This window comes from Erpetoichthys calabaricus, chromosome 1 (genome assembly GCF_900747795.2).
Source record: "Erpetoichthys calabaricus chromosome 1, fErpCal1.3, whole genome shotgun sequence".
NCBI classification, from domain to species: domain Eukaryota; kingdom Metazoa; phylum Chordata; class Cladistia; order Polypteriformes; family Polypteridae; genus Erpetoichthys; species Erpetoichthys calabaricus.
Window position 1 is genome coordinate 85,544,457 of NC_041394.2, and position 18,610 is coordinate 85,563,066.

At 36.1% G+C, this 18,610-nt stretch overlaps 1 protein-coding gene across 3 annotated transcripts in view; it reads right to left on the minus strand.

The window, feature by feature from the left end:
- The window catches only part of LOC114652793 (neurexin-2-like), a 1,491,103-nt gene that overhangs the window by 1,097,720 nt on the left and 374,773 nt on the right, over positions 1–18,610 (minus strand). For 2 of the 3 annotated variants that reach the window (XM_028803111.2, XM_051920099.1), the window contains exon 2: positions 8,511–8,812. The exons of the other annotated variant lie outside the window; for it this stretch is intronic. In XM_028803111.2, coding sequence (XP_028658944.1) covers positions 8,511–8,684 — 174 coding nt within the window. In that variant the 5' untranslated portion in view covers positions 8,685–8,812. The remainder of the gene's footprint in view (positions 1–8,510; positions 8,813–18,610) is intronic. 3 annotated transcript variants of the gene reach the window in all.

Here is an 18,610-nt window from a genome sequence, read left to right on the forward strand (position 1 = left end):
AAACTAAAAAAAACAAAAGCCTGATCGTGACACATTAGCAAACTACTTCACACTGAAGTAAAAAGTGAAATGATTTGTGATCTGTGACATCAGAGCACAGTGCAGGGCAACCAGGATGTTTTCAACATACCTAAAGCATCTGTTGTAATTCACACTTGATACCCTTACTATGGATCTGCGACTAAACATTTGTCTGACAAAAATAAGTCTTAATGTTTTGCTGGCTTTGTGCTCATTTTAGAATTTCGAACGTTTCGTTTGTGAGCATTGATCTTAATTTTGGATATTAGTGATCTGTGAATGTTTGGATTGATGTTGTCCAGAGGACACGTGGGTTACTTTTTATTGGAAGTTATGATGGACTGAGACTCTTCATGAATTTGATTCCTGCTTTGTGCCACATGCTGTTAGGACAAACACTTGCTTCCCACAACTGACTATTTTAATAAGCAGGTCTGAGAAAATGGTCACAACATATCCCAGCAGCATTTGGTATAAGACAGGAACCATCTCTTGGCAGGTGGAAGGACCATATGAAAACAAACAAAACAGACAAGAATAAAATCTGAAAAATGTGATACTTCACATGGAAAAGTTTAGATTCCCAAAGACAGTTTAATTTTGACTGCTGTCAATGAGAACAGGGTAGCTTCCTAAACTTACACTTGGTGCTTCACATGCCCAGTAAATGTGAAAAAGAAGTGTATCTTCACAGTTTTATTATTATGATATTATATTTCATTTCAAGCAAAGCATCCTCACAAGGTGTTAAATACCACTTCAGCATACTGTAAATTCCTGTTATATTCACAGCTGGAGCAACGGCTGGCAGAATGCAAATGCAGTTAAACCTTGACCTCACCAACTTGTATCTGCATTGAAGCACACACACGCACACACACACGCATACAGTGGGGAAGAGAAAAGACAGGTACGCTCACCAAGAAACTGCTGAGATATTAACACTAACATGGAGTAATCTGTTTAGGAAGAAAAGCTTTTTTCTTTTTTGATCCAGGTCTACTGCACTGTCGGCAACACTTTATAAAAGGGGATGTCTAAACTAGTATGTAACAAGACCTTAACAAACATCTTCACAAGGTGAGGATGGCTTTAATAAGACTTGTTTGGCCTTAATAAGGGCTTTTTAGACCAGTGACAACACTTTAGATTAGGGGCTACATAAACTGCAAGCTTAACAAAGGCTTTGCTTACGGTAGCAATGCTACAGTCACTAAAAATGTCACACTGTATGACTTTTCCAACAATTTTCAGTTGTGGTCACAGTGAGTTGTGGAAAAGTACAACATACACCCATGACCAGCTATTTTGAAGTGTGACACTCCCGGCGACATAGCACTCTGTGACTCAACATGACAAAGTCAAACTGGTTTGATTGTATTGTAGCAAGTTGCCAGTCATAGGAGTTCAATGTTGTGTGTATGCAAGACTAAACAGTCACATAGCACTCAAATGGAAGTGCACGGCATACCGTGAATTATAAGAGGGGCTACAAGAAAACAAAGAAGGTGAATGTGTTTGACTGTGAAAATGACGGAGAGGAGTGGTAGACTTTTCAGCCAGTACATATGTTTGTTTGTTAAAAAAAAATAAAGAAAAAGATGGGCCTAGATTGGGACTGAAAGTAACATACCTAAGTACATGTTCATTCATTAGGCTAACTACTGTCATTTACGTTAATTAAAGTGCCAAAATACTTACTTGGTAAGGAAACGTGAAAGGTGATGAGGGAATCAGTCACCTTATTCCTCGTTGTACAGTTGACACCATTTGAGGCAAAGATCTTCAACAAATAAAATTAGTAAACTTGACATGTTGTCCAACTTGAATTGTGTAGCATAAGGCTGACTTTATAGATGTACAGTACTATATCAAGCCCTTAAAGCCACAACTCAAGCTTGTTACTTCAGTGTATTTCTTCAATTAACATCATTCCTCCTGCTCTGTTTCATTAAATGTTGATGTTTTATCATGAAATGTTTATACTGCGTAGGAACAGTCTACTGAAAAGTTTAGGAGTACAAATTATAAAGGAATTCCTTTTGCAGAGTGCCTTCTATACATTTCGCATACTATAACAGCAGAATCTCAGGGTGATAACCTATTAAGCTTATATCTAATGTTTTCATGATAAATCATGATAAATACTGTGTAACTGTTTATAGCTTTCTTGTGGGTGGTGAAGTTTGGAAGTAGTTTCTTCACATTTTAGCAACCAGTTATTTGATTTCTGGCCTGTTTATGTCTGTGCCGATTGTGCAGTGTTGGCACGGTGTTTCCTTGGAGACCTCATTTTTTTCAGTGGCATTACAAAGCTTTGTGTAAACTGGTTACAATAAATTGCCCTTATTAGAGTAAGTGTGAGGCTGAACCATGAGTATCATATGTACTGGTACCTTGTATGATGTTGACTGCTGCCTTGCTCTCAATACCAAGATAGATTTTGGCCCCAGCAACCCTGAAATAGAGTAGCTAGTGTTGAAAATAGTGCATTAGATAGATGATAATTTGTAAAACCATTAATCTTAATGCCATTGCTGATAAATGTAATCATATACTGTTCTTTGATATATGCATAAAAAATAGGAGGGGCAAAACTCAGGTGGTAAGTTGATCTTCCGCAGGCCATTGAACAATACTTTCTCCAAGCCAATTTGAATATGCCACCTGACCTGAGAGACGGTCTTTAGACTATGAGCGCAAATCCTTTCAGACGCAGCAATAACTCTACCCTACTCTACTCATCTCCAAGTTCTGTAATCTAGCATCTCACCTACTCTGTCACCATATTTTCCTTAAGAAAGTAGCACTGTAATAATATTAAAATTTCATTACAAATTAACCTCTATTTGATTATACATAATAGAATTACAAATACAATTATATTCAACATGATTTATTCAAAATATCTTAATAATTTACAATTAGTAGATTATGAGACACAGTTAAAGTGATAATGGTGACCAGTTCTGCGTTGCACTGAGTGACCTTGTAGCGTCGAGGTGGATTTCATAGCCAGTAGCCTACATGTGCTCTGACATATGCTTGTTGCAGAGGGCAGAGATGAGCACAAATTGTGAGAGTGTATATTGTGCTCTGATTTTCCTTGCTCATTTACAACTTTACACGTCACTTTTATCTCACAATATCACAAATTTAGGGAGAGTGTAATTTTTACTGTCTGGCAGTAAAAAAAAAAGTACATGTTAAATTGACAGAAAAGGGCTTTAAGTTTACTCCCTCCCTGTTTTAATTGAAATCACTCACTCAAGCAAATGTAAATTAGTAGTTTACATTACCACGCTATGGATAGAAAGTGAGTGAGTATTACAAGGCTGCTAAAAATGAATATTAAGATGATCAAGGAACAGATCTCACCATTTGAAAGTATTGTTCTTGAAGATTTCTAGAGGACACCAAAACTGTAAGTGTGAGCAGCATTTGCCCAGTAGGGCCTTAACCACAGGGAAGGGTTAACAGAGGTTTCTGGTCTTTATTTCTTCACTGGGATAGAAGCCTGAAGAAGAACATGGTTGCTAGGTGACTAATTACAGGAGGAAGGAGCAGCAAGCAGAGGAGAATATTGATTGGGCAATGTTTCTGCTCTTCAGCTTAGCTTTCTTTTGGAGAGTAGTAATTGCAGCTGTTCAGCACAAGGAGACTAAGGGGGCAACGAGAAAAAGGCTGGTAATTAAGAAAGTGTAACAGCCAAGCTAGCTTTCCAGAGTTCCAGCTATTCATGACTTTTTTTCAGTTGACAGCTTAAGTATTTGTTGCAAAGCAACAGACAAGCCTTATCATGTCAGGGGCCAGCGGGCCTGGTGACTTCTGGAACGGGATCAGACTATGTAAATGTGCTGCTTCTGCACATCTACCACACTGTACATCACTTCACATTTTTGTTCTAAAATACACAAATGAAGAATGAACCTTGTAATATTTCTGGTACCTACAAACATATGGATAATGGATAATTATATATCATATTAGGTTTAAAGCAATTGACACTAATAAATCACTGAGAATAGAGATAAGCACAAAAGATGAACATTCATGTCAAACACTTCATCAAACCAAGTACATGTGCACTCAGAGCACAAATGTCAGGCCGGCATCTCTTCTTTCTTGTGATTTATTAGTCATTTGGCATCGGAGTGATTTGATATTTATGTTTGTCTGTTCCTATATTGACCCAGGCTGTGATGTTTTGATAAAGATTTCATGAATAATGGTCATTTGCATTGATTATTTATTGATCATAACATATACAGAGTATAGGAATGTATAGTACCTTTGACATCTTTGGCTAATGGGTCAATTTTTGGCTGCTCATTATTCTGATAATACACTCATAGACAACACTAAAAATGGGACTGTTGTCGGGCAATAATCATGAGAGGATCGGCAGTTCATCCATGTGCTATTTATTTATTTAATACATATGTGGAGAGCACAAGCCACCATCGTGAATTTGTGCCCCACTGATAGCATTTGTATGAGAGACTCATACAATCACAAGACCGTAAACTTCAATGCAAGTAAATATATGATGTAAATATATGATAGTAATGCATTCCTGTCTGTCAGACTGGCCTTCGGGAGTCTTGGGAGAAATTCTGATGGCTTGCCTTTTTGTTAGATGTGCGCCAGCACAATGTTTTTTTTTTCCTGACCTGAACACTACTGGATATTATTATTAGTATTCAGCAAGGGGCATGGGTCTACTGAGGACTTAAACTTTATTTTAGGTGGTGTTACAATATGGTCTTCAAAGTGATTCAATTGAAAGCATACAGTAATTGTCATTCAGATATACTTATTGCCATTTTTTGACTTATGGGGTTTATGGCTAGGCCGGCCCAGGTCCTGATTCCAGTATGTCCATGTGAGGGTTGAGAAAAGGTATGCAGCATGACTTAGTATAATACACTGAGCATTCCAGCAGACACCAGAGATGCAACATTAACCATAACCATGCACAATCCAGACAGCAAGATCAGCAAGGCCCGATGATCAATGTACACATTAGCTAAGAGGCAATTTTCTATTGCCTTCACTCGAAAGCCTAAAAACAAATACACAACATGAGCAATTTTGCATAATGTTATTTTTCATCATGGGTCTATCTTCATTCTAATTGCAGCTGATTACTGCTACTAGTGAATGACTGCTCCTCCAATTGTTAAAAGGAAAAACATTTATGTTTATAAACTTGATTTTTTTTTTTTCTTTTAGCACATTTGCATTTTGATTCTATTCTCTGCGTTACCAATGACTCATACTGGTTAAGCATGACAGAAAAATGTGTTACAATTTCTAAAGGTAAACGTGCTTAAACCTAGAATTAAGCAGATCAGACAAAAAATTAGAAAGGTGGATCAAGATGATAAGATAATGATAACAGCTACTGTAGATGATAATGAAGAAAAAAAAGCATGTGCTTGTGCACAGCTGAGAAGCAGGCTGAGTTTACAACCTGAGTGTCCCTGGCAGGCAGGGTTTTAAAGGGCTGCATCTTTTCATTTTCAAATTAAAAGGACATGAAAGTATTAGCCTGGATTATCCTTTTCTTCCAGACATCTGAAACATTCTCTTTGCATACGTTTCTCTTGCTACCTTAAAGATGAAGAAACTGTAACTCCAACAAACTGAACTTTACCAACTGTTCTGATCTACTTTTTAGAACAACAAAATGTGCAATCATCTCTGGCTAACTTGGTAAGAACCCAAAATGATAAATCATGATCTGCACTAGTTTTGTTCACCATCAAAGTATGGAGAGACAGATTTTCATATTTACAATAAAGGACATTTGGGACATTTAATCAGGACTTTCAGAAGACAGAGTACAAGGCAGATGAATTTCTTACTTGTTAAAATAGCGTAGAATACATTACCTTTAAAAGAATCTAAATTAACTTGTGGCTGTAGAATTTTTAATTCATAACCTCCTTTGTAGATTTTGTTTTCCATGACCACTCATTAAAGCAGACACAAGATGGAGCTGTCTACCTCTCAGCCTTAGCTGGAGGCCCCGTTCCATTATTACAATGCCTGTTTACTTCCCTTAGTTTATTTGAGATTTTTTTTTTACATCAACCAGTGTCCAGCCTCTATACACTATTTATAAATTTTAAACATACTTCCAAAGATATACATACATTTGCATATACATATACACATTGCAGATAGTACTGTGCTATATACTGCATAGTGTATCAGTGGCCAAAGTGAATTGATTTATAAATACACCTCATGGTAATTTTCCTCATAAGATAGAATTACTTGGTCAGTGCAGAATGCCTGGTACTTGAAAGTGAAAATGTACTCAGGAAATTTATACATGCATTGTGCACACCTTTTATCCCCACAGCTCTCTATAGTATGTATTCATACGTTTTCTGGGAAGCACAAGTCATATTGTCCCAGAACCAGCCAGGCTACATATAACAGATGGAAGGAAATTTATTTGTTATTTATTTTATACAGGTTATTTATTTGTCTGTCACTTTTAAAGTAATCTATCTATCTATCTATCTATCTATCTATCTATCTATCTATCTATCTATCTATCTATCTATCTATCTATCTATCTATCTATCATCTGCTTTTCATATCACACGTTTTATACCTCTCTCTCTTTTAATATTTAGAATACTTTTAGCTTTGAATATCTTTATAACACAAACCCACTGAAATGCAAGGATCAGTACAAAAATACCTGGCAGATGCCAGCAATCTTTCATTTCTGTACAATAAGAGAAGTAGTTAAAGCATAACGTTTAATCATTTTTGCAGCCTAGCATACAGTAATGAAAGGAAGAAATATATTTGAACTGTCACTGAGAACCCCTTCATAATAGCTGGTAGCATGGTTTGCACTGTTTAGCTAATTAGTACTTAATAAAGTGACTTTTTTATACCTTTTTGTTTCTTAATGCAAATGAGAAGCTGATAATCAAATATTTTTCCAGCAAGCTTCAGAATAGCACTAATACAGTTGCCACTTCTTTGAATGCTAGCAATGCTAGCAAAAGTGGAACAGCAGAGGTCAGTAAAGCATCACATCCATGCAGCAAGGACTCTGCTTTATCGTACTTACAGAAATGCACAGCTTTCACTGCATCTGGGGAAGGGGCATTTTAATGGCCCTTTTCGGCACTCAGATTAAATTAGGAGGTGGATAATGTGACAGCACACAATAACAGTTTACACACTCACCAGTAGCATAGGAACGCAGCCTACACAACTAAAAAGTAAAGATGAGCCTCACACATACATTTCGTCCCTAAAAGACAGATCTCAGCATCCTAAGAGAGTGCAGCAAATAAATGCTATGTTTGAATTGAATGACCTCAAGTGTTTATGAATATATAGGCTTCCACATACACAGTTATACATTAGCGCCCTGTTTATCTCTGTCTGAGTTGGATCCTCCCCCAGGCCTGTGTTTGTGTATGTGTGTGCTTTCACACTCCCCAGACTAGTAACCACATCCAATGTGTCTATTGCATTTCTTTGCAGACACCAAACTGCAAGTATATTGAATGTCCATAGTGATCTCATAGCGGGAATGACAGCAAAATGGTCATTTGATTGAGCTAAAGAATTACCTTTGGACAAGGGCAGTGGGGTCAGCCACAATTTTTACTGTGACTGAGATATAACATGTCCAACATTAGAAGGTTTTCTCCACTGTGTCTCTGTTTGTGACTGGATTTGATTTCAAATAATTTATACCTCGAGGACACAGGATATGGCCTAAGTGCATTAAAAGTGAACTTTCTTATAGTCCAAACATCTTTCTCTAAAGATACAAAACTGGATTATGGCCCACTTAATTATAAATTTACATACTGTAAACAGGAGGAAAGATTTTTTTTTAATTGTGGGATGTGAGAATTAATCCCTAACACTGTTTCATAAAACCATGAAAATGCATTGTCGCTCTAGTAACACGAAAATTCATTGAACATGCAATATGTGAAAAGCTAATATCAACTTCTTCATGGAATAATCAACAGCAATAATGTATTATAGTATATAATAATGGATATTAGGATTATAATAGTTATGTAAATAGAATAATGTTTACAGAAATATATATTGCCTTATGTATGAATTTAATTTTGTTAGTATGTATTTAATAAAGTCTGTGGGAGTAAGAGACTGCATATAAAATGATTATTGTAAGTGATTATTGCATATAAAAATCACAGTTTTATTCAAAAAATGTACTTTTTGAACATTAAGGAGAGACTTCATATAAATCAAGGGCTAACAATAATTATCTCATAATCATGTTGTTGGCTGGGTATGTTCATCTTAAGTTAGGCAACTGGTAAAAGATACCACCTAACATTATGCTCACTATGAGATCAGTATAGGCATTTGTTAGGGTCAAAATGATAACCAAAAGGGACCTCAAACATTATTGAACCAAGCATCAAGGAAAGAAGCAGTTTGTTAGAGATGAGTTGAGAGATTACCTGGCGCAGGTTTCTCGTCACGCTGACATCATGCCAGTTGTTGTCGTTGAACTTGCCATTGACGGGCTCCACTAATGCCTCGAAAGCTCCAGATCCCAGGTTGATGACCAGCCAGACAGCCCCACTCTTCAGTGATAAGTTGACATAATCAGCAGACTTGCCAGTGTGCAGCATGAGGCCATTCCGCTGTAGCGTACGAAATGACAAGGTGATCTCATCTGTACTGCTCTGAATGGGGTTGTGGGATAGATCATAGCAGAAATACTCGTTCCCTTTAAAGGTCGCTACTGATTCTTCCTTTCCTGCAAAGAAATCAAAATAACATCACATTTAGTATTGCTAGATTATTTTTTATTCTTGTGAAATATTCAATAGACACCATTCATGCTGTATACTGTATAACATGAGAAATATATATTCAATATAGTATATGTTTTTAATCAAATTTTCCAGAAGGCACAATTTAAATCCAATAATCCATAATAAATCCAACTTGTAATGTAAGGTTAACAAAACTCAAACTAAAAATCTAAAATATCTTTAGTCAATAGAAAGTAATATTGCTTGAGCTACCTTGTAACCCAACAAGTCATCCATTTTCTGTGCTGCTTATTCCAATTTAGGATTGTTGGGTGTCTCATTCTCTTAAGTAATGTTCACAATAATTTCTTTTTAGATTGAGCATTGTGAACTTGCAGTCAATGATGAAAAAAATTTTGGTATTAAAGCCAACATCTAAGAAGGTAATTCTGTTTTACAGAGTAAACATCTGCTGATTGTGGAGCAGGCCAATGGTGTCCAGTCTTACCCTTAAATGTCAAAATTGTCTTTAATTTGATGTCAACCCTTACCATTCTTATTTTTTAAGAAAGTGGTTTGCTCTAATTAATTATAAATAAAAGGGGCAAAGGCCCTGGCTTCCTTCACCCTTGAAATGCATTAATAAGATTTGAGAAAATAATATTATTTAATATAATATTAGTGAAGCTATATGTTCTCTTTGAAATCATGATAATTGCTTTCATGGATTTTAGTACACAGGAGTTTATTTTACTTTCACATGTATTTCATTTTCTTGTTAATGTGTTGTGCACACTTCGAGGCAAATTATGTATGCACAATAAAAGGAAAAATGAAAAGAAAGGGGCCAGGAGATCAAATAGAACAAGGGAAGGAGACAGAATCAGTATCAGAAGGACAGGCAAAGGGTTACTTCCAAAAGGAAAAACTAACAAACATCAAAACCAAAATGTTGGACAAGATTATTTAATCAAAAAATGTACAGCAAAGGTCATAAAGCCAGAAGTAACTAAATGTAATTCACTAACCAAAACAAGTTTTTAGAAGGACACAAATGAAGACTTTTTGTAATTATCTAAAGGCTAGGATGTATGGCCTACTGTCCCACACTCTTTAAATAAGGATTGACTGAGGACATGCAACATGACCCCCTGGTCACATGACCAGTAACAGGCATAGCAACAGTAAGCAACATGGCCGCTTCCAGGAGACTCAAACATACAATGCAGGCAGGAGCATCAATAACTCATACGTTACTGTTATAGCAAAACAAAAATAAATAAATACTCAAACGACAAGCTATTAAAATACAAAAAATATTTTAAAGAAAAAGGATAAGTTTTGCTACACAGAATGCACAAATAATTATGCTGTAAACAGTAACAATGTATACCTTGTGTGTGATCATTATTAAGTACCTCTTTCAATAAGATATTTAACACAAACTTAAAAGGAGAAAAATTTGAAGGATTGAGAGATTGCTATCCTCAACCTGTACATAAGAAAATTGTTTTGATTTTCAAAAAAATAAATAAAGGGTTCAACATTTTTTTTATGGAATGGGATTATAACAAAAAGAAGAAGCAAAATGTCTAAATAAATTGCTTTGTACACACTAGTTCATTTTAAATTATAATAATTATAAGGAAATATTATAATTAGAATACTGTCAATTCCTACTACCAATGCAGTCATTCAAGGCTAGGACTTGATAGACTATAGACTGGAAATTAGGTCAAGTTTGTAAAACAATGATATGCTCATTTTTGAGCATAACAATATTTTTGCAATCATTTTTGTCTTCATCATCAATAATGAGATAACAGTGGACTGAGATTTCAGTGCTGCTGCTGAACTGCATTGAATCTCAGTATTTGTCCTGCTAGAGAAGGTGAATCTGCAGCAATATACTGACTAACGTCTGTCTGTTACTTCTAAAAATCTTTTATAGAGGAGTGAAAATATATTTTTTTTAATTAGACAATGAAAAATAATTGTTTTATCCTAAAAAGCAACATGGCCATAAATACTGAAAGCTGTCTACTGACAGGCTATTTAAATTTAATCCATGTCATGCTCTATACACATGATACAATGATGTAAGACATTAGTCTTCAGAATGGACGGCAGCAAGCCAGTCAGTCTTTAGGAAAGGAAACAAAAAAGATTGCATACGTGTACATTTTTCTCATCTTCTATTACAATTATGTGGCCCACTGATCTTCTGGCTATCTCTGGGTACCACACATTAAGTTTTGTTTTTGTACAGTGTTTCACTAGGCTTGTTATAACTGTATTGGAGGAAATTAAAAAAAAAAAAAAAAACAACACAATAAAACAAACTGACCATTAAGTAAAAACAAATAAAATAAAATTTGGTTTCAAGATTTGTCCATTTTTATTTTCACATACGGTGTGGGAAGCAGCCCGGACACAGACAGATGGACATCGTTTTAAAGTCCCCACACACGTTTATTTACAATTATTTACAAATATTAAAGTGCACAACCCAGTGCCACAGCACCAATCACCCCACAAGTCCAGGCCAACACACACTGCCTTTCCTCTCTTAAGGCTGCCTCTTTCCTCTCCCAGACCTCGTCTTCTTCCACCCGACTCCAGCCCTGAATGAAGGGAGGCAGCCCCTTTTATAGTCCCCTGGATGTGCTCCAGGTGTGCTCCGGCAATCTTCCAGCAACACGCCCCAGTGTGGCGGAAGTGCTGGAAGCACTCCGGGTGTCCCTGCTCCTCTTCCCCCCAGCACTTCCTGGTGTGGCAGAAGTGCTGAGGTCCAGGGCTCTCCAGGCATTGGGGCACCCCCTGGCGGTGACCACGGGCCCCTACAGGGTTGAGCTTCAAAGCTCTGTACCCGTGGTCCCCACAGCAACCAGGGTGGTCGCCCCCTCGTGGTCTGGAGGAGGCATGAGCCCTCCTCCGATCCTCTTGGGCGTCCCGGCTGGGTACCACCCCCAGCTGTGTGCCACAACGGGAAGGAAACTAATTTACACCATTCACCCCTAATATTATGGATCAACTACACATTTAGACAAAAAGCTACATTTTACACATGATAGCTGATTAAATCTTAATAGATCTGCACATTTTGTTTTATTACACAGATAAAATGTCTACTTTACTACTTTGCTAAGCAGTATTGAATGCAATTTTGTACACTGGAACAGATTGTTCCTTTAATCCAAATTATAATTTTGATCTGTTTTGTTAAGTATATTTAACAAAATCATTTGATTTTGAGCACACTTAGATGCAAATGAGAATAAGTTACCTGTTCTGCTATTGCTTTTTCGGTTTATTAATCACGTTCAACCCTTGATCACTAATATCTTTCATTAAATAAAATAAAAAAATAAAACTCCCTTTCTGAAAAGTGGCAAAACAAAATTATTCAAAAAAATCAATTTCCCTTTTAGATTCAAAAACAGGTCGGAATGAAAGCAGTGAGGTTCAGAAGCTCCTGAATTAGGGGACTACAGAATGAACGATGGAAAACGATTTCACAAGTCTTTCTCAGGGAATGCAGGGAACGCCAATGAAAAATTACTAGATTTATGCTTGTTTTAATTGTGTTTGAAAAATACTTTTTAAAAGTGTTGTAATCTTTAGATTATAACAGATATTTTTTATCTCTGTCATAGAATCAGCTTTTGAATTTGGTACTCTTTTTACTGTACATCTTTTTATTGTTTAATTTTACTGGTCATGATTTTATTTTTCTGGATAGGGATAAGGACGAGAATGCTTCATTTTAAAAATAGCTACTCTGTTCTAATGTTTGTGTGACTGATAAAGGACCTGTAAGGATTGAATCTGTGGCTGTAATATGAGGCTTATGGGACTAGGTTGTAATGATGGCTGACAGATACTAAATCATCATTAAACAGCAAACATTCTTCTCAAAGGCAAGCAATAAACTAGTTAATTCACATGAGGCGGCCAGGGGGAAAGTAACAGTCTGTGTTTTTATGCACATGGCTTTCTGTTTTCCACAACATACACCCACTCTCATATCACTGCTGCGATATTCGCAGTCTATTCCATACGCCTTTCTTTGCCAGAACTATTACATCCTATCCCAGACTCCCTGTGCTTGCAGTGAACTCAATATAGCCTAACAGCATGCTTCTTAGTCTATGTGGGTTGTATGGAAGTTAACATTCGGAATTCAAATAAAGTTATTTTCATTTCTTTGTACTGTTAATCTTGACAATAAATTATGGATCTGTGCATTGCAAACCAAGATGTGATTTTACAGTAGAACAATATGTTACTGTATAATTTTAGAGTCATTTTCTAAGCATTCATTTGAAATTGCATACTGCTGGGGAAAGTACATTGCTGAAATTAACTTTCTTTTGCAAGAAAAGTTACTCATGGGATTTAAGAAATGTATTGCCAAAGGATGACACCCTCTATATATCTTCTATCACATCATAACTGCAATGAAGAAAAGGATCTTTATCCAGAAACTGTAGATACAATTGTCAAACAGTATGAACTGAAACATATGGGCAGATCCTTATTTGAAGTAAGTAACAGTTCAGCCTAGTTAGGCTTAAATGCCTTTAGTAAAAAAAAAAATATATATATATATATATATATATATATATATATATATATATATATATATATATATATATATATATATATATATATATATATATTCCCAAGTCTTTAAGAACTAAAGCTTTGCCTGAAGTAAAAGACAAATCAAAAGATGATTGTTAAGTTTGCCTGCTCCCAGTATTTTGGAACAAAATAGGCAATCATCCTGATGTGAGACAGAATAACAAAATACATACTGTATTCTGTAAATGCAACAGGATATTCTCAGAGAAACCTGACTTTAGTTTATAGATAAGCGCTGAAGTAGGATGTCCCACAAGCTGTTGATTTATTACAAGAGAGCTTAATCTTTAGGGTGGAGTACGGTGGTTTAGTGGTTAGTATTGCTCACCCAAAGCCCTGGATGTGAATCCTCTGCTCAGTCACTGCCTGTGTGGAGTTTGTACATTCTCCCAGTGTCTGTGTGGACTTTTCCATGAGCTCCCTAATACCCTGAACTTGATAAAGAGGATGGGAATTGGGTAGAAGGATGGTCCTAATCCTATGGCTTTTCAGATTTTTGGCAAAATCTGATCTCATTAAGACTAGAAGTTGAGAGAGAAAGAATTTTTTAGCAAAAGTATCCGAACAAAGAGTCAAAACATTTTTCTTTAGATAAATTTCATGACAGTTTTTGCACGCAATGCATAACTGTGAAGCAGCACACAATGAGCATTAAATAGTAAAATTAAAGGCTCTGGTTTACAGGGCAGAACTGTTTTTACACCAGTAAGGCTATGCAAGTGTAACAGAGTAGACAACAGAAAGGGAAGACAAAGTTTTTCTTGGTTCATCAGTCTTACAATGATTCAAAGAAACTGAAGCATTCGAGAGAACACAGCACTGAACCATAATCTTGCAAACTAAATTCTGTTTTTGTCTCTTTATAGTATTAATTCTTACTAACCTAGTAGCCTCTTGTTGCTTGATACTGTCATCTTGTGTCATCTGCTTTCAGCCAAGTGTTGTGATTAATTAAAATTTCTGTGCAACATCCAGTTGTAATAATCTAACTTCCAATAATTATTGTAAAGGGGAATGCTTTCAAAAAAATAGAATTAACAATAAATGAAGACTTCAAGAAAATGTAGCCATCCATTTATTTTCTAATGCTGTTGGCTAGTTTAGAATCAAATGAAGGTGAAATTTATCCCTGCATCACTGCACATAAAATAATTACCAACCCTGGATAGGATGCCAGTTCATAGCATGTGCACCCTCATATACTCATACCAGGCCAGTGCTGAGACTCCAGCTAAATTAATATTAATTAAGTGATTTGATGCAATGTTCTGGAATATATGTCTCAATCTACTTTTAATTTAATCAGACTAGTTTTGGGCTCTGTGTCTTTTTAGAAAAAAAAAATATAAAGGAATCAGATATAATATGAATAAGCTATTGCTATATTCTAATATTTGAAAATGAAGTGACCATTGCACTGTATATAGTATGTTTTATTCTGGAGAGCAAAGTAAATTTGCAATCCTTTTACAAGTAGCATTTTGGCAATAGTCTCCTGTTTTGTAACATTAAGCTTCCATGATTAGACTAAAATATGATAAATATTTAGAAATCGCATTCTGCAAGCTTGGGGGAAAGACATCACTGCTAGCAAGCAAAGTATACTAGCAATGTGGTCTATAGAATCTCATCAGCTTTTTGAGATAGTGCTTCATAACAATACAGAGCAGTGAGTCTCAATTAAGAGAAGTCTGCAACTTTCAAACAGCTTTTTTCTTCCTTCGTTCTTCTAGCCAGGTAGGTTTAAGTGCAGGAACATATCACAGTAAAGCCTGTTTTATCTCCCGTTTGGTAAAGGAAACCAAGTAGATGAGCTGTTAAGTGTTCTGTCAAATACGCATATGCTGAATGTTTTAGTTTTAAATTATTGGGACCCTTGAACCAGTTATTAAGAAAACGTTCCTCTTGACTCTTTGAAATTTCAATTTTCAGCTCACTGAGCCTGTTATTTACTGGCTATCCTAAGGGGGTAAAGCTTGGTTGAAACTAGCAGTCATCTTTTTCTCATTTTATGACTTGCGTTTTCTCCCTTTTCATTACCCCAGTCACTTTCTATTAGCCTCTTTATATAAACCTATTCTGAACTCAAGGAGGGAAAAAAATGAAGAAAGTTAATCCTTTGGCCAAAAAAATGTAGATCTGGAAAAGGTTTTGCTTTTTTGAGTTGTTTTTTTTGTTTTTTGTTTTGCTGTGCAGCTTGGGGTGTTTAGACCAGAATCCCTGCTGACCGCATGAGAAGCTAGTGTATCCTGCATTTCTCTATACAGTATTTGGTCAGATTTGAAAGGACATCTGCACAAGGATAATGTGACATGTCTTTCCATAGTGTTGCTTGAGAACTGTGTAACTGTATTTAACTAAGTGAGAACTATGTGGTTCTAGATGACCTTTGAAACAATGGAAGAAATGGAAGGCTGGCCTCAACCATTTGCCAAGCCAATTTAAAAAGGGGGTACCAGGCAGCTATTTTAGGCAGTTTCAGTTCTTTTTCATTGGTATTAGTAAATGGCGTACTGTCTGGAAACAATTAACTTTCTACACTGCATTTTAGGACCATAGCAATTACCTACAGGCGAGTTGTCACAAGTATGTTAAGGACTTTAATATTTCAAGAACATGCTGTTCTAAACATTTTCAAGAAAATGGAAAATAATATGACATGACCCATCAAGGACTAAATGATCACCAGCACCTAGAGGTTCTTGACAAAAAACAGAGTTTGAGATGAATGAGTTACTGCAGACCAACAGTTAAAGAAAGCTAAGGATGGTCAAGAACTGGCAACAATATTAAAGAAGGACTTGAGAGCAACAGTCAGGCAGAGAACATAAGTTCAGATTGCAAACAGATTTAAGACTTGCTGATAAAATGTGCCCAACTGCTAAAAATGACAGAGCATGAAACTAAACAAGTTATTGGAAAGCAACCAATACATTTAGGTGATAAAATTTTTAGATAAGAAAAGTGTAGAGCATTCAGAAGAACTCTTGGCCAGCACTCTCATTACCACCTATGCATATGATGTGCATTTAAAGTACACCTCCACAAGATCTCCCAAGACTCTGAGCTACAAAATGATCCAAATATCATAACTCATCAGAAAAAGATACACTAAAAAATTGCACAAATAAATAATAACATATAAGTTAGACTATTTTCTGGGAAAATGATCCAGAATAAAATAACACCAAACAATAATGGACAGTTCCAGCATCAAGAAGACCACTTCATTAATATGAATAGTGAGCTTATTTCCTAGTCGCAAGCAATGAAATTCATGATTACAAGCAACTGAAGCAGAAAACAAAATTATTATTCATTGATGATGGCAACGTCACTTATTTTCCTTTTCGTAGCTGCACAACAAGCGTTATCTGCTGTAGCATTTTTTCAAATTTTCGGCCCTTATGCTAATTTTCTCTTTCAGTTATAAATTGAAATCCACACTAGAAAAATAGTCGGCTAAATGTTGCTAAGCAACAATAAGATAAACGTTAAGAGCAATTATGTTCTGCTTCATCTAGGAAACAAAAGGAAGTCAAAAATCTTTCCCTAGTGATGAGCATTTACAGTTAAAAATGGACAGAAGAATATTTAGTAACACAGGTTTCCTGCCTGTGTATCTGCAGCACTATATAATTTTACACCTACTGTCTTGTATGTTGAAGAAGCATTTTTTTCCCCTCAATTTTATTTTTTTCCAAAAGCCTATTCAAGGCTTTCTGAATTTTTTGCCTAGTTAGTATATAAAAGTCAAGTCATTCTAGCCCACCACATGTCACTTACAAGTGAATTTCAAAGATCAAATATAAAAGTATTGCAGTAATAGCAGCAAAAATTAGTGGCCATTCATAATTGAAAGCTTTTGAAAAGAACAGAGTATCAATCCAGCTTCTGATATAACAATTTCTTTCTCTTTTTACCATAAAAAGGTTGCTTATTCAAAACGCATTAAACTTTAGAGAAGAAAATTTTTTAAATGATCTCACAAGGAACAATGCAGTTTACATGTATAAAGTTTTTAGGAGTGACTAGAAACCATCTTTATATTTCTTTTTTCTTTGACTTAAAGATTGTATGTTTGAAAAAAGAGTCGTCTAGTTTTTGTGCTTATAAGACAGCAGAAAAATAATGCTACTTTTGTCATTTTTCCTGTCATTTCTTTAGAAAAACTGTGCATCTATACACCTGCACTTTTACCCTTTTTCCCAACTTTTTTAATGTGCTGGCATTGAATCAGCAAAATGAAAGTACATAGAAAATTTGACAGTAATGAAAGGATTTGGTTGATTTTAAATAGCACTTTGGTTGGTTTTAATACAACCATCATGCAACTGTTTGGACATATACAGGGTGAGGCAGAAAGGACGGACGTTTTTTACAAAATCACAAAATTGTTAATTTTTTCTTACAATGAAATTTATTGAAAGATTTGAGTTCATATTGAAATAGCATTTGACAAAATCAAGTGTGGAAAACAACATCTCCCATGTGGTGTCCGTTATTTCTAAAGGTGTTCATGGAAGTTGGCCTCCACTCTTTTCAACATCGCTTTTTAACGCTCTGTCGATTTGGGCGACTTCCACGCGAATGGCTTCCTTTAGTTCCTCCAATGTACAAGGCTTATGCTCGTATACATGTGCCTTGAGATGACCCCACAAGAAATAATCGCACATGGATAACTCAGGGGACCGAGGAGGCCAATGAATGTCACCAAACCTGGAAATGAGGTGACCAGGGAAGAGAGGGCGAATAACATCCATTGATGTTCTAACTGTGTGGGCTGTCGCCCCAGCCTGTTGAAACCACACGTTTTCGTCGTAATTCAGGTAAAAAGAAGTTGTTTATCATCTCGATATAGCGCTCCGAACGATTACTGAGGCCAAGTTCAGAAGAATGCTTCCGAGCAGATCGACTTGGACTGCGCAGCAGGGCTAGTCGTACACTTTCCACATTTTCAGGGGTACGTGCCGTTCGTGTAGCCCCCGGCGGTCTTTTGTTCATTAGTGTACCATGTGTACGAAGTGCTTTAACCCAACGTAGGATAGTGTTACGAGCGGGAACAGCTTTATTTCTGTGGATATTGAAATGGCAACGAAAATCACGCTGAACTGCGGTAATAGATTGGTTGTTCTTGACAAAACAGTCGTACG